This window comes from Bolinopsis microptera, chromosome 9 (assembly GCF_026151205.1).
Source record: "Bolinopsis microptera isolate Bmic1 chromosome 9, MBARI_Bmic_1.0, whole genome shotgun sequence".
Classification (NCBI taxonomy): domain Eukaryota; kingdom Metazoa; phylum Ctenophora; class Tentaculata; order Lobata; family Bolinopsidae; genus Bolinopsis; species Bolinopsis microptera.
The window spans coordinates 6,349,022-6,372,380 of record NC_087080.1 but is presented as its reverse complement, the minus strand read 5'-3'; the positions used below and the strand labels follow the sequence as shown (position 1 = coordinate 6,372,380).

The 23,359-nt window shown below is 36.4% G+C and overlaps 3 protein-coding genes across 4 annotated transcripts in view; 2 read left to right on the top strand and 1 right to left on the bottom strand.

Annotated features, from left to right (window-relative positions):
• Positions 1 to 1,113: 1,113 nt before the first annotated feature.
• Positions 1,114 to 23,359, bottom strand: part of LOC134820573 (arrestin domain-containing protein 17-like) — a 68,827-nt gene continuing 46,581 nt past the window's right edge. Inside the window, exons 2-5 of the mRNA XM_063831028.1 lie at positions 8,963 to 9,114; positions 8,469 to 8,667; positions 7,494 to 7,604; positions 1,114 to 2,753 (exon numbers count right to left, since the gene is read on the bottom strand). Coding sequence (XP_063687098.1) covers positions 2,074 to 2,753; positions 7,494 to 7,604; positions 8,469 to 8,667; positions 8,963 to 9,109 — 1,137 coding nt within the window. The 5' untranslated portion in view covers positions 9,110 to 9,114 and the 3' untranslated portion in view covers positions 1,114 to 2,073. The remainder of the gene's footprint in view (positions 2,754 to 7,493; positions 7,605 to 8,468; positions 8,668 to 8,962; positions 9,115 to 23,359) is intronic.
• The window catches only part of LOC134820570 (uncharacterized), a 119,439-nt gene continuing 111,942 nt past the window's right edge, over positions 15,863 to 23,359 (top strand). For both annotated transcript variants that reach the window (XM_063831026.1, XM_063831024.1), the window contains exon 1: positions 15,863 to 15,897. The gene's annotated coding sequence lies outside the window, so the exon portion shown is untranslated. The remainder of the gene's footprint in view (positions 15,898 to 23,359) is intronic.
• LOC134820569 (frizzled-2-like) overlaps positions 15,867 to 23,359 on the top strand; it is an 88,774-nt gene continuing 81,281 nt past the window's right edge. The window contains exon 1 of the mRNA XM_063831023.1: positions 15,867 to 15,895. The gene's annotated coding sequence lies outside the window, so the exon portion shown is untranslated. The remainder of the gene's footprint in view (positions 15,896 to 23,359) is intronic.

Below are 23,359 nucleotides of genomic sequence, written 5' to 3'. Positions count from 1 at the left end.
TATAAACAAGATATGAATAGAATGTTTAGTATTTACATGCCATAACATTAGACCCGGTCTTATTCCTAACACCAAGTCTAGCGCATGTCTTTGTTGTGGAGCTTGTGTGAGGACTGAGGAGCAATATGTGACTGTAATGATAGGTTGTTCTGTGAGTTTTTCCCACTGCAAATGATATTTGGAAGGAATCGTGGAGCTCGAAGGAGGAGAAGAGGCTTCAACCGTGGGATCTGAGGCTTGCTAAACGCAATTCTTAAGAACGTGCAGTGATAGTGTGATAGTGTGATGCGCACTTTGGAATGCAGTTTAGTTAGGAAAAGTACTGGAGTGTAACGAGTGCGAACAGCATATCATTTAGGTTGAACGTGTACAGCGAGCCTTATTCGAGATCTGTAACATCGAGTTAGGGTCTTAGATCCGAAAAATGTATGTTAACACCATTTTTTTGAAAAACTTTAAATTCTTAATTTGCAAAACTTTCCGTCAAACTTTTGGCCTTCCCTGTTAAATTTGTTTGAAATTTCATGCAAATTAAAAAATGTTGGGATAATATCGAGAAAAATATAACAAATTTAAAATCAATACTTTCTTCTTGAATTTCTTTAACACCTCTAACCATTCTGTGCTACCACCAAAAAATCTTGGCCAACAATTAGATTAGTCATCAGCTCATTTAGTCACTAATCACAAATAATTAGTTAACAACATTAAGTTTAGCTAAAATATGGCCTATTTTTGGTAGACTAAATGTTTAACAATCCATGATCTGTACGGATTATATGCGGAGTTAGACACATTCACTAGACATCTGCATGTGTCACGATAGTGAGTTATAGAGTAATGGGTAAGAAGAATAGGTAAGTGGTAAAGGGAGAGGGGCAAGTCCGCAAGTTGCTAACCATTAGTTGCTAACCCCGCCCTGGATTAAAAATACAGGAATCTCGGGTTTTTGCTTACCGCGCCCTGTGTTTATATTCGGTAAACTCGGGTTTTCAAAGGCTTCTCGACTCTGGGCAGTGGGCAAGCAAATTTTGATTGCCGTGTTATTCTTAACATTGCAGGTGTTAGAGGTTTTATAATGTGTCAGTAATTTTCGATAAATCAGTACACCAATTAATTTTAATGTTGAGCAGTTTTCACTCTCAATAAAACAAAGATCATAACTGAAAGTACAGTGTGAAATAAAAAAGACAACATGATAAAAATTATCGATTCAGCAATCAGCACATTTTCTTGAATTACTGACACTATTTCTTATAATATTAACTAAAAATAGTTACATTGCCTTGAATACTTTCCATAACTCAGAAAATTGTTATATTCAGAAATGCACGTACTCTAGTTCGACACGCACTCTAGTTCGATAACTATAGTTCAAACTAGAGTACGTGTCGAACTAGTGTGCTATTCGAACTAGAGTACGTGTACCATATCGATTATATGAAGATCAAGATTCAACTGGATCACATGCAATGCATTTTTATTGGGAAATAAATCGCTCAAGATTTCAAAAAAAACCAAACAGTTATATTCATCAACCAATTATCATAAACTAAAACGTTGTTTAAAAACACTACAGTGTACAATTACATGCGGTATTTTCTTTCGCAAACATTCTTCAAGCAGTATTATAAGAAAAGCAAAAAACAGCAGCTAGATCAAAGTAAACAAAACAGCATATTCTCACCACATCAGTGATGATTATTTACATAACTGACTTGTGTTTCTAGTGTTCATAACCTAAAGCGGAACCTGACTCTAACCTGACTATTCTCAAAGCAGTATAGTTGATAAAAACAATCAGCCATAATTGCAACTCCGATATACCCACCAAATGTCCGTGATGTTCCCTCAACAGCTCAACAGATCCTAAATTATCTGTAATAGGGCTAGCAGTCGCAGTATGAATCTCATACTCGAAGCACTGTACAATTGTTAGTTAATGACTAGTTAGTAACCAGTTAGTGACCAGTTAGTAACCAGTCAGTGACCAGTTAGTGACCAGTTAGTGACCAGTTAGTGACCAGTTAGTGACCAGTTAGTGACTAGAATAAAGAGTAAACTGTCTTGAAGTTAACTCTTATTAAACGCATAAGTCGGATAACTAGGAGCGTAAGTCCCACCTCCCTGGACCTCATTCCCTTCTCCCTCAGTTCCCTCCATCGCCGCCCCACCGTGCGCCACTTCTCCATAGCTGGGTGGTGGGGGTGCACTCATGTCTGGTGGCGGTGCACCTATTGCTGGAGGCGGTGCGTTTGCGTCCGGCTGGTATTGGTAGTTGATGTGTTGGTACTGTTGACGAAGTGGGATTGTACCGATGGTGATGTTCACCGGAACGTCCAGATCAAACCCAATCCCTGAGGGATCCACACTGAGCTCCACAGTGTATATTATATCGATGATGTTACAGTAGATGAGCTGGGAGGGTGGGAGAGGGGGTATGAGGAGCCCGACATTACTCCACGTGAAACTGGCACCCGGTGCAATGGTTTCCTCCTGGTGGGTCAATATTATCCGGTTTGAGTGCCGCTGCTTGCCACGCGCTGATATGAAAATATCGCGCTCGATCAGCTTTATCGTTGATTTGGTCATGACCTTGTTGCTAAGATTCTCTATACTAGCGGAAAAGAAGATGGTCTCCCCACACACGTACCCCAGCTTGGGGAGGGACAGTGTAGCACTGAGGGGACCAGTTGTGCAGCAGAGACAACCGAACTTTTTACTCCCACTGTTGGTCATCGGCGATGCTGCATCTGAAATAATGTGGTTGATCAGCGGTTATGTTTTAAGATATAATGTGCTGTGTCGAGTTGCTGCAGTGTATGTGCGTGTCAAATTTTGCAATAATATACATGTGTACATCGTTAAACGAATCTATTTAACTCTAATTTTATCTATCATGCAATAGTATCGATATATATATTTTACATATCGTGTAGGAATTTGAAACCATACATTTTCATTTGACATATTATTAGTGCAGTACGCGGTACGCCACTTTCCGATTCTCATGGGGAGTGTGTCAACTAGTGTTACTGAATAGACCATCAAGACGTACGACTGATTGGAGTGCAGATGAAATGGGGAGATGTTTTAAGAGCCTAAAATCTTTACAAACAGGGCACCACCTCACTCTGAAGTAAAGACAGAAGCTACAGCTGATGAGTAAGTTACTGTCAATAAGTAAGATATTTTCAATAAGGGAGAAGTTAGGGATCTAGATAGCCGATAAAACATTCAGCTCCCAAAGGGATCAATACCTCAAGAATGCGTTAAAATAAGGTAGATTGTGCTCTGGAGCTCGCTGGAATGTTTATCAACATTATTATTTTCTCATCATTCTTCGCGAGATCCCAACCCTATACCATCATCTGAACTAAATCTACCTAGACAGCTGCATACAACCGAACATCTTGAGATCATCTAGGAGAAGTAACAACTGATGATTAGTGCCGTCAACACGCTCATTAGTGTATACTTACACAAGTTTTTCATGTGAAAAAAGTACGTACTCCTTATACCACTGTGTATTGTTTACCCTCACCATGTTTACTTTCTAACTGTAACACCAACTTATATTATGAGAATTTCTAACACTAAAGTCATTCCCAAGTATGAATATTTGAAATTATACAATGTGTGACCTCTATCAGCCCAATTTATAACCCACCTATATTTCCGTTAAATCGTGAAGCCAACAATCAGTTTTTCACTAATAACTTAATAATTCAAAAAGTAAGTGTTTTAGCCCATAATACTATAATAAGTTGTATATAAATATGTTAGTTGCGGCTATTTTGCATTCATCCAGAAGTCTGTAATACCTTCCAAACGAAGGTTTGTTCATAGTAAGTTGCCTGGAGAAAATACTCTCTAGATAGTTTTGTCCATCAGATTTACTTTTACAACTCTTTGGGGTGGTTCCTGGGAGCTGGGAACACATTCTTCCACAGAAATACTTGTAGTTGTAGCAAATTAGTTCCCAGAAAATATCCATAATGCCCTAACTGTATAGATATATTAATATTGTTTGATTGTGTCATAAACTTTAAAAATAAATTATCGTTTTACCAAAATACATTTTTTAACTAACAAGTTGGCCTTTAAATCGGACATGAAATTAGGGGCCAAAACATGGCACACGAGTTTAACACAGGGCTATTGGCTAAGTGAGGTTGCAGTTGCTAAGTAAGGTTGTACTGCTTCACCCTGCTACTGTCTAACATGTTTTACAAACCTCATAAGGCACTGGGCGAGGTTGTGGCGAGGTCCAATATTTAACACTAATCAAAGTACAGATTCACTAATTAAATATCCCTTCACTAATTACGGGTGATTGGTGAGAAATCTCCGATTCTTTAGAATTCTACAAATATTTTAAATGTATTCTGTAAATTAAATTTTATAAAATTCACCAGTTTTGAAGGTTTATATTGGTTTTAATATATTATACGGGGTTTTTAGTTAAAAAGTTTAATTCTGATTTTCCGGTGATATTTAAACAGTACGGTAAGCTAGACTTCCTGACTACCAATTATATGCGAAGTTTGATAAATAACTTCCAGTACTATAAATATATTAATTCTGTTTGACTTCACTATTTCTCGATGACATATTCTGCTGATTTGTGCTTGGCAAATCAGTTAGTATAGCAGAAGAACTGCTGTACTAGTATGTTGGACAGAGTTAAATTTAGTTCAATTCGGAGACGCTGAGACGAGCAGAAACTTGTTAATTCCTTCTTTCGCTCCAATATAATAACATTACATTATTATAGTAACCAAACTGGCATACTTTAGAGACAATTTTATTATATTTGGCTATGTGTACTGTGTATACTGCTAAAGTCAACTATCTGATGTCCATTTGTTAATAATTACAAACAATAAACATGGTCTATTGTAAAATTTTTAAATTTGATACAGTTTATATTATACTATTTTGAAAGAATTCAAATATGACAAGTTGCCAGATAGATTGAAACTGAGCGCTGCTCTGTATACAACATGTAAGACTTGACATATTTTGGCATTGTTATGAATAAATATTTATAGATCACGGCACAGGAAGCCATTTAAATACAGAATAATATGCTAATAATGTTAATGACAGTCTAATTCACATTACTCAATTATTGATTACTTTTGTATTTTATCACAGTAAATGTGATGTCTATGATCTCCAGCAGTAATCATATTAACAGTAGATAACGACTAGACAGGGCCATTGTGTTAAAAACCAATTAATGAAGGCGTCTGGACTTGGGACCAGCACACAGTACATTACTATGTAAAATAAATATCAGTTTTTATGCCCTAAATTTAACAGCAATTTTACCCTCAGAGCCCATTTAAATTGGTAAGTACCTTCTGCACACAGCAAACTGAATGTAATAATGCTTTGGGGATGACTTATTAATGGGCGGCACAACTGCAAAATACTGTTAAGAAGCTGTAAAATAATCTCCATGAGGACTTACTAGAGAACTAATTTTCCACAAGTTGACAATCAAGGTCGATGATATCATGTACAAGACTTTTTCAGATATTATCATAACTTTAAAGAAATAATAAAAGTTGATTGATCAGCTTAATACTTTCTACAGCTTGAGCTTATTACGTAGTGTTCCTTCATTGGAAAAGCAGGACCGCTAATTTCTTCACAATAGCTATGTGCAAATTAGCTTACGGAGGACAAAAATGGCCTAAATCTGGCTTTACTTACTCAATATAAATTGTAATGTGGACGATCCCTTTAAATCCCTTAGAAACACTCACTTAACCTGGAAAATAATGTTGATGTTGAAGACAAATGAAGCCTGGGTTATCTGAACAGTTTATTAGAGTATCTCTCCATCATCAGAGGCATTGAACTCAATTATAAATGTTGCATGATTTTATTACACTTAACCATTTACAGGTTAATATTATCTGTTCTCAGCTCTTTAGACCCTATATATAGGCCTGAATTAAATACCGTAGAGAATAAAAACACAATAATTTTAAGATCCTGTAAATGGCCAGGTACCGAGGTGGACTCAGCCTTCACGACTCCCTTACTTATATTACTTAATAGTAATGCTTACACGTATACTTTTAAGGATTCTAGTGCCTTGCCGATGATTTGTGTCACATTTTACTGATCACCGATCCAGAAATGAGACGTCGTTATAACTGAGACTAGTCACTGCATTTTACATTTTAATAGTTAAACCGATCGTTCTGTAACTTTTGGTGTCTTATTAGTTTTACTATTTAACTATTATTTTCCAATGTTAAAGATAAGAAGAATGTTAGAAGAACTGTGGAAAGGGGAAAGTTGCGCGTTGAAAGATGAACTTAACCCTAGCCCCTACATTCTACAACTGCTAGCAAGTAGTCGCTAGTACTAGTAGTAGTGTTTAGTACATGGTATTCTAGACCGAAACTATGCCGTTTACCACCTGATATCGTACTACCGGCTCATATTAAAGGTCTAGAGAAAGGTGAACAGATTTCAGACGAACAATCTAGACAATCTTAGGAGTTAGGACGATACACTATGTCATATCCATTTTAAGACTTTTTAGACATTAGACTATGTCACACCTTCACTAGCAAAGATGTAATTACAACAAAACGTTGTTATAATTAGAACTAAAAAAACTCCTTAACACCACGTTTTAAGTGTTGACATTGGCCTGTATAAGATATCGTCATTTGGGCTGACGAAATTGGCTAGAATTGCCAAGGAAAGGGCGTGGTATCTCGGCACTTAGAACTCCAAGCGCATTACAAATTCTTAAGATTTATTACGGCTGTAAGAAGTAGTAGTCGGCACTCGGCAAATGTTTGAGTTTCTGAATGTTATTCTAGAACTTTCAGTTGTAAAATAGGCAATATGATTTCACGGTCCGAGGTAATGATTTGGGAATGTTCAGATAACATTAAGCTTTGAATTACTCACGGGAGAGTAGAAAATACCGATTATTCCTACGGTTTTGGCCATGAAAACTAGAACTGTACTGGGCCGTGGTAGTCAGTACAAGTATAAGTTTTCATGAAACATGGTATTGTGACTCTTAAAAACAAGTTCTGGTACGGTTTCTTGACACTTCGTGAGGTGTAGACAGCAGAGGTTTAAATATTGAACTAAATAGGAACACTTCCAAACTTCAAACAAAAAACCTATGTCCACAAAAATTAAATTTCGCATTTTTCCTTCGCAAATTAGAGCTAACGGTGAATTTTCCTTAAAATTCAGTGATCTGGATAGCTCTTTTAAAACTAGCAAATGTTAGCTGTATAGATGCGGGTACTGGTGGGAAGGTGAAAGAAAAGTTTTTAATTTTATGGCAGTATCAAGGTCTATCAAGGTCTATGTTAATTTTTAGCCTACAATAACTTAATCACAGAACACTTCTTCTTGCATCAAAATATGAATATTTGTTGTTTTAAGATAAGAACATTAATTTTTTTTAAATATTTTTTATTTAAGATAACATAAGTACTCACTGGGATCCTGGTTGAGGTCGAGCAATGACACAACTGTGATATAAAGGTGGAGGTTGTTATCTCTCTTCCACGGTCTATCAATGTTACACTTGAATAAGTACAGCACTCGCCCTGGGAGTATGTGGTGTGAGCTTCAATCTGTGTCGCTGTGAGTGTAATCGCTTTTCAAGTTAAATCTCAAAATTACAAACGATGATCATTATCATGATTATGCCAAATTGTTTAATTTAGACTTTGGATTTAGACTTTATGCAAATTTAAGCTATAATATCGAGATATTGCCGGAGCCGATAACAATTGTTGCAATTTTTAGAATTTGCATTTCATGAAGATATGCAAATTGATACAATTGCTGACGCCATAAAGATGGATTATTATAGAAGGTGGTGAACTATGAAGCCGCATGGTCTTTGAGTCTCATCTTGGTGGCCTTAATTACTCAAGTCAGATGTATCTTATTTAAAAAGAGCGATAGCATCCACATGTTTCCATACTATGAAGTTAATATCTGACTTTTAGAATACCTATTTAAATATATCATTAGTAACAGTTTGATCGCAATACGCTTTATTCGATGGTATTTACGAGATATTATGGATCTTAAAATAGCTGAACGAGATAAGCCTGTTAAAGTAGCTTACTAAGGATGTATAAAATATATATATATATATATATATATTCGTTATTGCTGTAACCTGTATTTATGATATGTTTGAAAGTTATAAATTTAAATTAAAGGGGGATTTGTAGGCGAGTGATATAATTGCAGATCGAGCAGAATCAATTAATTGTCAAAGTAGTATGTAAATAGGTATCAATTGTGGGGACAGTATTAATTGATGATGGCAGATAGCTCCTCTCACCTCTGATAATGAATATTTATCATGATAATAATAGATAACTATAATTAATAAATATGTATAACCCCAGGTCACGAACAACACCCTGGAAGCAAATCACCCTCTGAGTACTAACCGTGATCTCCAATGAAAGTGGAGGGTAGGTTCATGGGGAGAGTTATAGAGAAGGGAAAGTTGTGACCTCCAGCCGGAAGCTTGCTCTTCTCTTTGCCGTCCCCGATGAGATAGAGTTTTATGTTAAGGTAGGTCTCGTTGTTACGATAGTGAACTGTGCGGCGGCTCTTCCCTGATCCATGATGTTCCGTCCAAGCAACCTGTAAAAGGTAACGTGAGTTACCTTCTTATGCTGTAAGGGTGTGGGGTGGGGTGGGGTGGAGTAGCGTGAGAAGAGCTGAGTAATCCACAGTGAGAACGAGGTAATCATAATGAATAATTGATTCAGACTAGACTAGGGACCATATTAATCTTCACATAGTAGCAACAAATAAGCAAGCCAATCACTCGCTTCACTGGATCACTATCTCACTATAATCACAGGCCGTGCACTGCCTGAAGAAACATCTAGGATATAAACCCAACAGTAACCTAAATTTATGTAATAACACTTACATTTGCGTCACCATGCAGTGCCAAGGTAATGGCACGGAAGTCAAGCTCAGCTGCTAATTCAAGATACACCTGTCCTGCTACGGTCTGTCCGGCATAGTATACTGGCTGAGGGTTGTGAAGCCGGATCTCAAACGTTGTTATCTTCATCACCTATTGATGTTGTACTTTTAATGAACAAGAATATAAACATGTAATTTGCTTTATAATGTAGGGATAAGAACTCACACTTAAGAAGAAGCATTACTAGCAATTGTGTCCTTTACCCTCTTACACAATTTGAACATTTTCGTGGCTAATTAACTATTAAACAATTCAGTAAGTCATCTTTTCATGTACGCGTACGCTGTACACTAGTTAGTAAATGTTTTTGATCAGCCGTGCGCTGAACCAGTGTTGCAAAGTAAAAATTGTGTATTTTTTGTACATTTTTTAGTGTAAATTAATTTATCACGTGTACACATATCACAAATTATTTTATTATAATAAAACCACTTCTGTGAAATGGTTATTTTGACTTTAAATATTTGAACTAAATATGAATTGATTATGGGTGTAAAATAAAATTTTGATTTACTAAAATTTTGTTTTACTTACTTCCCAGATTATATTAACAGGTTGTCGGGAGGGGGTGATTGACATTTGCTGTTGAATTTTAAGTTTCCTTAAATATATTGTGGAGAAAAGGGTAAAAGGACTACTTATTTCGAATTATCGAACTTGCTTTGCTATTCTTGCGATTGTGACGTAAATGACAAGAACAGAACAAAAGGCTGTCACAGTTTTCCCTAGAAAGAAAACCCGAAATCTTTCAAATAAATGGCGAATGGTGATGATAACCAGAACTAAACCCATAGTTTAAAAATATTTTAACATGATATAAAAGCAAGTACAAAAGAAAACCGCGACAAGTCAAACTAGGCAAAATCGCGGTGAATTTGGACGTGCTGCAATTTCCTTTTGACCTTGTATAAAAGTACCAAAATTACATCTGATATTGATAATAACCATTAAGGGGGCCGGGGGGTCTTCATCAAAATTCTCTCGAAATTGATTTTATAGTTGTTTCTGATAGAGGGGATCGATATTTATCAGCTGCTTTTGGTCCCATGGAAAAATATTGTTCATAGCCGAAATTATCGCTGGTCAAAGGTCTGCGCTCATGTGTGTGTCAAAAAATCTATTGATTTTGAAAATCTTGGACCTGGAAAAATCGTCAAAAAATGAGGTCCAAGATTTTCAAAATCGAATTAAAAATTTTCTGAGGCCTATCTCAAATTCGGCTCGACAATTCTCTTCTAAATGATCCCTAGAACATATCCTGAAAGTTTGAGGGTGATTGCTCAAAAATTGTAGAAAAAAATATATTTTTAGACTCAATTTTCAGGAAGCGCGATTGAAAATTGCTCACGCAATACAATTATACATGAGCGCTGACCTTTGACCAGCGATAATTTCGGCAAGAAACAATATTTTTTCACGGGACCAAAAGCAGCTGATAGATATTACTCCCTTCTATTAGAAACAACCATAAAATCAATTTTGAGAGAATTTTGATGAAGACCCCCCCCCCCCCCCCCCCCGGCCCCCTTAAGTACAAATAGTAAAAAAGGGGTGGTCAAATAATTACAAATCATTAACAAATCGTAGCATGTACACTTTTGAAAGGTTAGGAACTGTTATCATATTTACAATTTTTAATCTTGAGTTAGTTGTGAGGGGCCGAATAGGTTGATATTTTAATCTCTGATAAGTAATCAATGATAGTCTTTTGAGCTTGAAATAGAAGTGACTACCAATATCTCTGCTGAAGATCCCACAAACTACAAAGTTGTGGGTGAGTGGGTGCAAGGACATAAAAATAATACAGAAAAGTAAACCTTCATGGCAATGTACAACAAAAAGGTATAACATCCATGGCTGCAAAGAAACAGGAGGGTTGAATAGGAATGAAAGGAAAAGATTCAACCAGGTATTCAAGTTAGTTTATCATAAACTGTTAATACCTACAAGAAGAGTGGGATTGTTATACAAAATGAAACACAGAATATAATAATAAAATAAGCTGAAATGGTTTGAGTAAAATTGTATAACACACATTTAGTCTCTCTCGTGCCAACTCTCTTTAATCTCCATAATCCCTGTTCCCACTTCCCACTGTAGACACAATCACATGCGGCAATCTTCACTGTATCCAGACAGTTTCCATGATTTATTGAACTATACTTTTATACTTTCTTGGTGCCAAAAATAGGTGCCAAAAAGGGCTGCTAGGGCCACTGCACATGGAGGCGCTAGTGTGAAACGTTACACCACCAATCATAGATTTTTTATTTTGTAATAGCAGTAACTGTGATCTTGTCACTTGACCCAACAACTTCTGTGTGAATGCATGGTTATTGCCAACTGATATCATATCCCCCGAACTCTACAGTAAATCGAGGTTTTATGACATTTATTACATTAAAAATGAGGGTAAAACGGTTAAGTAAAACAAAATTCCATGTAATACAGTTCATTGTAAGTTGTTCTTCGTTCATTACCTTGTTTCATTGAATAGACCACTTACAAGAACCTCGCATAATCACCCTCAATTTATTTCATAATGTGAAAGTATGGAAAAACAATAAGTTTAGGCATATTCAAAATTTGTTTAGAATATTCCCTCATTCGGAAAAGATCATTTTTATCTTTTTAAAGATACCGATCTTTGTAATACCGATTTCTTAGTCATTTTTTAAGGTATTGAGATATTATTTTTACTGAATCTTTATAGTAAAACAAATTTTAGTAAAACAAATTTAAATTTTGGTATTTATTAATAACAATCAAAACATATCATATCATAAAAATAAAGCCGCTCGTTGGTTGACTGCCTCAGTATGGTGAATAATTTAAGCTTGAAGGTGCCCTGCGCATTTACAGAACATTATGCGGCGATCACATGATCACGAGGACCTGTGAGCGCCAAATTTAATTTAAACTTTCTAGAAATCGTACATCACTACGAGTTACTCATGCTTTTGAATTATAGGAGTGCGGATTGTCAGGTATTTCATTCATTCATACTTAATCGGTTTAAAGCTGTATATTTAGAGCTCACTATTGTTTGAACTATGAAAGCAGAACGTAAATAATGGACAATATACCGACGACAATACCAAGGACCCGAGTGCCGCATTGACTTTTCCGGATCCGTTTTTACCGAAGGCTTATCCACCAGTTACTCATGCTGCATGTATAGTCTGATAATATTTTGTTTTATCTCTAGCAAGCATTCTGTAAGTTGGAGTGTCGTATTTATTATAGAAGAGCCAGCCAACCTCCGCATTACAATCTTTTGTATGCCAGGTTCGTTTATAAAATCTAATCACATAATAAGATTGATCCAATAGTCTAAGATGAACGGTATATCTTAGCTCATCGTTATTAAAATCCTAATGGATCGTTATTAACGCTTACAATTACCTCTCCAAAGGATTATCTTATTTAACAAAAAACAACCAAGTTACGACCCGAATAGTAATACTATAGTGTATATCGAACGAAGCGGAATTAAAATGTTTGGCACCAACAACTTTGTACATGCTACCGATCAAACATTTTTTGAGATATCGCTCCACAAATTCGTGTGGGTGTAATTGATATTTTAATCACACACAAGTTTTTGGAACCAGATTTCTCTCAATTTTGAGTTTTCAGGTAAAAATCTAGATTTCAAAGATCTTAATAAAATACGTGTAAAAACTAAATAAACTTTGACATACGTTGCATGCCACTTATTTCACGCGCGGAAAAATATCTCTGCACTCTGATGTTTGTGATACGCAACATGTATCAAGATAAATTACTGTTCATTTTTTATTGCCATGCTTATTTTTTAGTAAAAACCACAATAGCGTAAGTAACTTTTGTTGAGGAGCAGCTCGAAATCAACGGGTGATAATTGTAAAATATTAATTCCAAATATTTTGCTCCATCCAGAGCCCTTTCGCTTGCAGTACGCGTAGACTCATGGCTAGGTGAACCAAATATTATATATTTGATATCTAAGACCGTCGACGAGTTTAACTCGGCGCGCATGCCATGTCTTGTTAAGTTATTGACAGATGTTACTCTTCTAAATTTCTTCGAAGTAGTGCGCGCCGCTTTTTTCTCGATGGCAAGTGTTACGAAGTAGCGCGCACCGAGCCAGATCATTAAAAATGGTTAAGTTAAATTATAAAACTACAGCCTGAAATACAAAGTAATATGCTATAAAAAGTGTATTTTACATAGTATATCTAATTTTCATGATTTTATTATTGGATGTTCAAGTTTAATTATGTTTATTATGATATAAGCGTTTCTACGATACAAGGGGAGCCGTGCACACGTGCGCGCGCAGCGGGTCCGGTCAGACAACGTGTACGAATGACAACTAATCCCAATGATGAATCCGCGGCATTCTTTTCTTGTAGGTTTACAAATTTGATAGGATTATACGAATTGATAATTTTGTCTACAATTTCTGGTATACCAGAATTGTATAATGGTAAAGTTGATAGTTAATATGGCAGTGCCACTGATGCCGAATTAAACCAAATTCTGTGACACAATATTTGACTTTTCTTTGCACAACGCACTTCATCCCAGAACTGAAAGAATTTAGCTAGTTATAAGAAGCTTGCTTAAGTATTTACGTCTCCAAGCTTACTAATAATGTAGGCACATCCGTGTGTAAACCTAGACTGAAGTACATTCAATCAGATAATACATTCAATTAAATCATGCGATGCAATTGGTAGAGCACGGCAGTACACTGGTAAAGGAAATGGTCTATTGCTACCAAAATTAGTCGTAATTTTTATGTTTTCATCAATGTCCTAAAACAAATATCAAGTTTTGCCCGGAATAATATAAGTGTAGTACCAATCATTATGTCAAAAATCGTACGATTCACATGATGGAATCAGTTTGAAAGGGATGAACCCAGCAATATCTTCCTTAACTGCTTTTCCCAGACAGCTGAAACGGCTATCAAGAAAACAACAAATTTTCAAGAAAACAACAAATTTTTATTTAAATCAATTATAGCAACAATTTTGTTTCTAAGAGGAATCAGAGGAAGATCAACGGCCCAGCATCTTGAACTGCATGACATCTCCTTCAACCTCATCCCCCAGAAGACGAGCTTTGAGGTCTCCTAGATTTGTTTATGTAAATTTTGATATTTTACTGTACTATTTTATGTTGTATATAATTTTACGGACGAAATGATCCCAGGGGGGACTCCCAACCCACCGCTTCGGCGGGTAGTTGACGCACCTTTCACAAGCAAGAGCCACTTTGGTCTACTTGCTGTGAGGTGTCTCAGCTACATGGGTTGGGGGTCCCCCCTTTTTTCTTTTTTTTTTTTTTTTACAATTTTGTTTCACTAAATTTGTTTCACTAATCAGTGCGTGTTGAATGCCACCATCCTACCTAAAAATTCAGCTAAATATTTGTCAAAATTATTTCTAAATATTGATGGAAATGCATCAAACTTTGACAACTTTGCAGTTGAATTGTCTTGTATCGACCACAAATTCTCTGTTATCGGCCTTGCAGAAACAAACACTAATCCCGAAAATGGAACTCTGTATCAGCTTAACGGATACTCCTCCTGTTACCAATCACGCTACTTTTGCCAAGAGAAAAACCAGTTCAAGGGTAAAGGGTCAGGAGTGTGTCTTTACCTACACGATTCCCTTAACTTTAACAAAATCACTGACTTATCTCTCTGTAATGAACACATAGAATCACTGTTTGTATCTATCACTAGCTTGCAAGATCCAACTGTCGTAGGGGTTATATACCGTCCCCCAAACGCATCACTTGAGATGTTCAACAAAGCGTATGAATGTATTCTCTCAAAACTGAATGGCAAAAAAGTATATATTCTTGGTGATTTCAATGTTAACATTTTGAACGACCCATCTCCATCAGAGGACAAATTCCAAGAAATAATATTCAACAACGGCTTCATACCAACCATATCAGTACCAACTCACCAAATGCCTGGCTGTTCCAGGACCTGTATTGACAATATCCATACCAATGTCGTAGATCAATCCCTTATTTCTGGTGTGATATCTGACAAGATCTCCCACCATCACCCTATATTCACTCTTATTGAACTTTCCCCTGACTCTGTGCCAACACCTGATTCATCAGACAAAATTACTATACACTACGACTATAGTAATGCTAACTTAGAGAAGCTCTGTCTTGAAATAGAAAACGATATAGATAGATTCCACCACAGCTGTAACACATTTGACTCTTTCGTGCAGTTATTTCAAGAAAAGATAGATTTGTCTTGCAAACTTCTAACTCCTAGAACCACTAAACGTAACAGCATAACCAACCCTTGGATCACCCAGGGCCTCATTAACTCCATCGACAAGAAAGCTAGGTTGTATTTCGAATGGAAGAAGACTTGTACATTAAAACTACCTGATGGGGATCCAAACAAGCACATCTACTACAAGGAATTCGACAAGTTTCTCAAGAGCTCAATAAAGATGGCAAAGGCTATGTGCTATACTCAAAAATTCGAGAAGTACAGCATGAACTCAAAAAAGACTTGGGAAATTATAAATGAACTCCGTGGCAAAAATTTGTCTAGATGTAAGGACGATTTTGTTATAGATGGCCAGAGAGTTACTTGCAGACGAATAATTGCTAACAAATTCTGTGAATATTTTACATCTCTTGCAAGTAATCTCAATAAAAATGTACTGTCAAACAATAGTATTTCTCTGGAACCAGTAGAATCATTTGCTCAGTTTATGTCTAATTCGGTATCTGACTCCATATACCTGGAAGAAACTAATGAAGAAGAAATTATAGAGGTGATCAGAGATTTTCAAAATGGTAATACTTTCAACACTACTATATAACAAATAATTTGAGTTCAGGGATGGCAAGTAACAATGTACCCGAGAGGGTGTCGATACGAAAAAAACGTGGAGTCAAGACGAGTCCCCCTAAGGATTCATCTTCTGATAATGTCCCAGTGCCAGAGGAAAAATACTGCCAATGTGATGTTTACATGTCAGAAGAACTATCAGTTGAATGTGAAGCTTGCCAATTATTTTGGCACCTGAGTTGTGTTGGTTTATCTGGCCTTAAAAACGAGATGTTACTGAATCTAACAAACTGGAAGTGCCCATACTGTTTTGTGGCGCCTCATACCTCAGCTGACACTAAGGAAAACGGGGCTGTCAGGGCTATTATTAAAGAGGAACTCCAACATTTGACCCCAGCCCTGACTAACTCGATTAAGGAAGCTATTAAAGGAAGCGCAGAGAAAACAGTTGATAAAGCTGTTCGTCTCTATTCTGAGGTAACAGCACAAACCCAGAAGAAGGTTCTCGATGACATGAGTCGTGAACAAGCTTCTGAAACTGTTATTTCGGAAGTGCAAATGAAGATGCACACTGATACATTTGAGCGAAACAAACGAAAACTCAATCTGTGTGTGCTCAAGGTTCCAGAGAGCAAAAAGACTACCTCTAAGCAACGCCAGGAGGATGACTCCAAGTTCTGCAGGGAGACCCTAAAGATTAAGAAGGACGACATGATAAGTTGCCATCGCTCTGGCAAGCTTGATGCTGACAAGCCAGATCACCGTCGCCCGCTCATCATCCAGACACGAGATGAAGAGTCAGTAAATTTCTACGCTGACCATGGTAAGGGCTGGAAAGAGTCAACTTATTGGATCAACTTGGACCTCTGCAAGGCAGACAGAGATATTCGTTTTTTAGCCAGAAAGGAGAGGAAGAAGAGGCAGGAGGAAGCGAAGAAAAGAGAGACAGAGAAGACGAAGGAGGAAGCAAAGAAAAGAGAGCCAGAGAAGACAGAGGACAAAGCGGAGGCCGCAGTGCCCAGCCGTTAAATATTTTTTATACCAATGCTAACGGCCTATTTAATAAAATTGATGAACTAAAATGTATTTTATCAATGTATAAATCTATTGAGGTAATTTGTGTAACCGAAACTCATTTTAGTAGTGATATATTAGATGCCGAAATTTATATTGAAGGATTTAGTATGTTTAGAAAAGATAGAGATTTTAGAATTGACAATTCCACTGGCAGTATAAGTGGTGGAGGAGGCTCTATAATTTATGTTAATAACTGTTGTAATGCTTCACTAGTGAACTCTTTTTTAAAGGCACCGGATTCTTTAGCTGTTAATATCAACACATCAGGTGGACTGATTAGTATTTGTTGTATTTACAGATCCACTTCATTGAATTTAGAACAGAATAATGCGTTAATATCTTGTATCAAGAGCATCTGTAGTGAAAGGAATGATTTTGAAACACTCCTTTTAGGAGATTTTAATTTACCAAATGTTTTATGGGAAACTGGTAGCATAAATAGTAATATTGCTAGCAAGAACCAGTTTTTAGTTACTCAACAGAAATTCATGGATGTTTTCAATGACAGTGGTTTAACTTGGTATTTCACCAACGAGACAACTAGAAGACGGCTTGTGAAGGATACTCTCCAGGAGAGTCTTCTTGATCAGGTCCTGTATACAAATGATGCTCTTGTCAACGGTTGTAAGATCGTTTCTCCGCTTGGTAAGAGTGATCATGTTGGGATACTTGTCGAACTAGTTGTTTCGCCGGATACTAGCAAATGTTTAAAAGAGAAGATTATCAAACCTATATGGGGTAAGATTTCCTCTGAAGAGTTATTAAATTTTAGTTTGAAAAATATCGACTGGGATTATAGTTCTACCAATGATGTTCAAGATATGTGGGCTGAATTACATGGTAAACTGGAGACTGTTGCTGCAGCTGTTCCGACTGCTTCGGTTTATCTCGACAACAGACCTGTCAAGTTGCCATGGAGTACATCTGCACTTAAACGGATGAGAAAGAATAAAGATAAAGCATGGGCTGAGTTTGATATTAATCCATCTGATGTTAATTTTAGTTATGCAAGTAGCAAACAACATACTTATGAAGTAGCAGAAATTAAAGCTAAAGTTAACTATGAAAAGAAAATTACATCTAATCTTAAGCAGAATTGTAAGTCTTTTTACTCTTATTTACGAAATAAACGTCAAATTAAATCAAGTGTGGTTTCTTTAGATAGAGGAGATGGTACACGCACAGATAGTTCAACTGAGTCAGCTGAGGTACTCGCAAGTGCCTTTAGCTCTGTTTTTGTGCGTGAACCACCTGGCCCTCTCCCTAAAACTGAGAATTTAAGACCTGACAATGAGAGTATTGATGATATTGATGATATGGAAGTCAGCAGTTCTGATATAAAAAAGCAACTTTTAAAGCTTAACATTTTTAAGAGTTCTGGTCCGGATGGTGTTCATCCGAAGTTGTTGAAATCGCTAGCTTATGACAACAATTTTGTTGAAGCATTAACTAAATTATTTCAAAAGTGTTCAGATACAGGATCTTTACCTGCAGTGTGGAAATCTGCATCTGTTGTAGCATTGTTTAAAAAGGGTATTAAATCGGACCCCTTAAATTATAGACCAGTTTCATTAACGTGTATTTTGTGCAAAGTGTATGAAAAGTTGGTGAGAGCACATGTATTAAATTTTCTAGAACATCGAATTTCGAAGCATCAGCATGGATTTGTTAAGGGTAAATCGTGTTTATCTAATCTTTTAGAGACATTCGATGACATTCTTGACATTTTAGATGAAGGTGCCCCGGTTGATCTTCTATACTTTGATTTTAGTAAGGCATTCGACACAGTCCCCCACTTTAGACTTCTGTCTAAATTGGAAGGCTTTGGTGTCAAAGGAAAGGTTTTAGATGTTATTAAAGATTTTCTTACAGACAGGACTATGAGGGTTTCTGTAGAAGGACAATGGTCCGAGGTTAAACATGTTTTATCTGGTGTTCCTCAGGGGTCAGTTCTAGGCCCTCTCCTATTCATTCTGTATATTAATGATTTGCCTGACCTTGTAAAAAATAAGATAAAGTTATTTGCTGATGATCTTAAATTAATTGGTAATGCAGCTAACCACGGTAGTGTTGCTGAAGATATCGAAGAATTAGAAGTTTGGGAAAGTATTTGGCTTTTACAATTTAATCCTGCCAAGTGCAAAGTAGTGCACATTAATTTTAACAACAATCCTAATTTAAATTATAAGGTAAATGGTATAGAACTTGAAGTATCTGCACAGGAAAAAGATTTGGGGGTTATTACCCATAGCTCCCTGCTTTGGAACGAACAGATCAAAGCATGTATCGCTAAGGCAAATCGTATGATTTGTTGGATTGTAAGGAATTTAGTTATTAGAGAAAAGGTTGTTATGATTGCTATATATAAAGCTTTAATAAGACCTCATCTTGAGTATTGTGTCCAATTGTGGAATCCACCTGCGGCTCATGGAAGTTGGGGGACTGTTTTGGAGCTGGAGAGCGTCCAGAGGCGGTTTACCCGTCTGATTGATGAGGTGGGTACTCTTCCTTACAGCCGTAGACTGGAAATCCTCAATTTGACAACGCTGGCAGAGCGGCGAATACGTGGGGACCTTATTGAAGCTTTTAAGGTTATTAATGCTATGACTGATTATGGTTCAGACTTGTTCAGACCAAGCAGATCAGGTCTTAATCTGGTTTCATCCAATAGATGTAGTAAAAGTGTGACAAAGGTCAAGAATATCCAGAAGTCTTTTCTCCCGGAGCGAGTTATTCCATATTGGAACAAACTCCCTCCGGACGTCAAGAACTCTGTGACAGTTTTAGGTTTTAAAATTAAATTAGAAGGATATAAGATAGATATGATTTCTAAAAGTATTACAAATGATTGCTTTTTTTGGAATGTTTCTAATGAAGTTTTAGTAAGAATTGAGGGAGCCAGTTATGTCAGTAATAAAGAGAAACATAACAATTATCTTTGGTTCCATCCTTATGTGGCAAAGAAGCGTTTTATAAATCTTTATTCCACTGGGAAGTTTTTAAAATAGGATAATGTTTTTGATGAAATTGTTTTTAAATATTGTATTTGATAATTAATTAATGTTGGTGGGGAAATATTTATTATATATTTTTTCACACAGTGCGATGATAGTTTGTAGACATGTGTGATGATGTGATGTCATAAATTTTACTTTACTTTACTTTACTTTACTTTACTTTACTTTACTTTACTTTACTTTACTTTACTTTAAGGCGAGTGACATACCTATAGTTGTTGTTAAAAAACCGGCCAAGCTCATTGCTGGTACCTTGGCTAGGCTTTACAACACATGTATACAAAGTGGTACATTCCCAAGTATTTTTAAAACTGGTAAAGTTATTCCTATTTACAAGAAAGACAATAAGGAATGCATTGAAAATTATCGGCCTGTATCAATATTACCTTTATTTGGAAAAATCTTCGAGAAGGTCATTTATAAACGCCTCTATAATTTCTTCACATCTAAAGGTGTACTAACAGACTCACAGTTTGGATTTAGAAAAGGCCATTCTACCACCCATGCTCTACACAAATCTATAGACTCCGTTACTAAGTCTCTGGCAAGCAATAAACATGTACTAGGGATATTCATTGACTTGAGCAAAGCCTTCGACACCCTTGATCACGATATTCTTTTATGCAAATTAAATTCCTACGGTATTAGGGGCACAGCACTTACCTTACTAAAAAGCTATTTGACTAACAGAAAGCAGTATGTTATGTATAACGATGTACCATCAGAAACAATGGACGTGAAATTTGGAGTACCACAAGGGTCAATTCTAGGGCCGTTACTCTTCCTATTGTATATGAACGATATAGTAAACTGTTTTTCAGACAGTGAGGTGAAATTTGTACTTTATGCTGATGACACTAATATCTTCATATCAGGACCATCTAGAGAAGCAACATACAAAAAAGCCAACTTAGTACTTAAACATGTCTCGATTTACATGAAATGTAATCTACTTCATATCAACATGTCCAAATGCTGCTACATACATTTTAAACCTGCCTCTGAATATGATGACACCTGTGCACGGACCAGACCATTTGCTATCCTGCTAGATGAATCTAGATCAATATTCATCAATGGTAAGGTTATTACTAAAGTCAAGGATACCAAATTCTTAGGTGTTGTTATAGATAGTAAGCTAAACTGGATTGCCCACATGCACTACATCCGTAAAAAACTGCGATCTATGACTGGTGCAATCTGCAGAATTCGGCACTCGATACCTTCTGAACTATATTTGAAAATATATAATGCTCTTTTTGAATCACATCTCAGTTATGGTATAAGTGTTTGGGGTGTTGTCCTCAAAGAACGGTCCAATGATAGTCTTTTCATCACACAGAAGCACTGTATAAGGATCCTTTTTGGCGACCTTGACTCATATTTAGATAAACAATCAACATGTGCACGTACTAGACCATACGGTATGCAAAAACTAGACCATAAACACTTTGAAAAGGAGCATACAAAACCCATTTTTAATAGATTAAAAATTCTTACAGCTCAAAACTTGTACAAATATCACTGTATTTTAGAATTCTCTAAGATTATCAAGTACCACTGCCCATACTCCCTTTATGAGGCTATCAACATTTCAAACCGTGCAACGAGTCTAATGGTTATTCTCCTAAATAAATCAAATACCTTTTTGTTTAATGCAGCCAAGCTTTGGAACGCTGCTCATAAAAAAATTTTAACTTCAAGCAATTGCTTAGAAACGTCCATTAGCTTGATAAAACTGAGAACCAAAGCACTATTAATACAAGCACAGGCAGCTGACTTAAAAGATACTTGGACTCCAAACAATTTTAAATTGCAGTAATCAAATCTAATTGCAGCGGCACACACTTACTATTACTATCATGATTGTACTATAGACAGAAAATCTTTCAAATCGATTTTGGGCGCTTTTTAAACATTTGTTGTAATGTTTTTAGATTATAAGTTAAATATCTAAATTTATAACATTTTTTATCGGAATGAATTAATTGATATTTAATAATTTATTGGTTAGGTTTATCTGGTATTGATATTGATTATATTGATATTGTTATTATTGAACGAAGCTAACTCTAGACATAGTTAATACTACTTCTTTTAAGAAAGGGACTTGGAGTATAAACGACCAAGTTTGCATAAATTTCTACCCAACCAAGAACTCAGGAGGCAAAGGTGGGTGCGTAAACTTTTGGTCTGCACTCTCCGATCCTGTATCACCCTGGATTCTTCTCGACGTATCTTTGTAAAAGTTATATACCTTTTAGTCAATCTCTTGCTACTCCAAGTCCCCTAAGATATCTGATCTAAAGTTCGTGCTAGTTATATATATATGAAATATATTTTTGTCTGCTTTAATTGATACTAAATAAAATTGTTGTTTTCTTGAAATTGTTGTTTTCTTGTGTACCGATACTTTGTCTTCACAAAAGGTATTTCATAAAGCTGGGGACATAAATAAAGGGACAGCTGGGGTAGCGCTCGTCATTGATCCTTCACTACATCCAGAGTTGGTCTATGACCTTAACGTAGACGAAGTTGATGCTGTTTGGTGCCAAATAAAAGTTGAAGGAAAGAGATATTTGGTGGGATCAGTTTATTGCAAACCTTGCAATAACTCTAATGATTCCATAAGAAAATTTGAAGGACTCCTTGCCCACATTGATAAAGCAAGAGAATATAAGGCTAAATATAAATTCAACTCTCTTCTCACATATGGAGACTTTAATGCAAGACATCATGACTGGGGAGATCATGTTACCACGCAGCGAGGAAAGAAGCTTCTAGACTACGTTGAAAAGGAAACCCTAACTCTCTGCTCGCCATACGACTGCACATTTGTCTGTACAAATGGAGGAAGTGTTATTGACTTAGTGTTAGCCGAAGGCCCCATCATCTCAAAGTTGGGAAATCAGTGGATGGATAAAGATGTTGAATTATTTTCAGGTGCCCCAAGAAGAGGTCACTATCCGGTGCTTCAAGAAATCTGCAGAGGGATTCCAAAATCAGACACTGTCCCCAGAGTGTGTATGGACTGGAAAAATGCAGACTGGAAAAGATGGTCAAATGCAATCGAGACTAACTGTCAACATCTTCGTTCGGCCCCAGAGTTATTAAACCAAGGGGATCAGCTATGGCAACAGTTATTACATAAAATACAGGAGGCTAACCGAATGTTCATCCCTCAGAAGACAGTATCCATTCATTCAAAACCATATTGGTGTCCTGCACTTACAGCTCTATCTAATGAAGCTCTAGAAGCGAAAGAAAGATTCAAGCAAAGGTCAACTCCCAGAAACAAGGCCACACTCACTGAAAGCATTGAATCATTCAAAAAAGCGCTGATTAAAGAAAAGAATGAATGGATTCGTGACAGAGTTGAAGCACTAAACACCAAAGACTGCACTCAATTCTGGA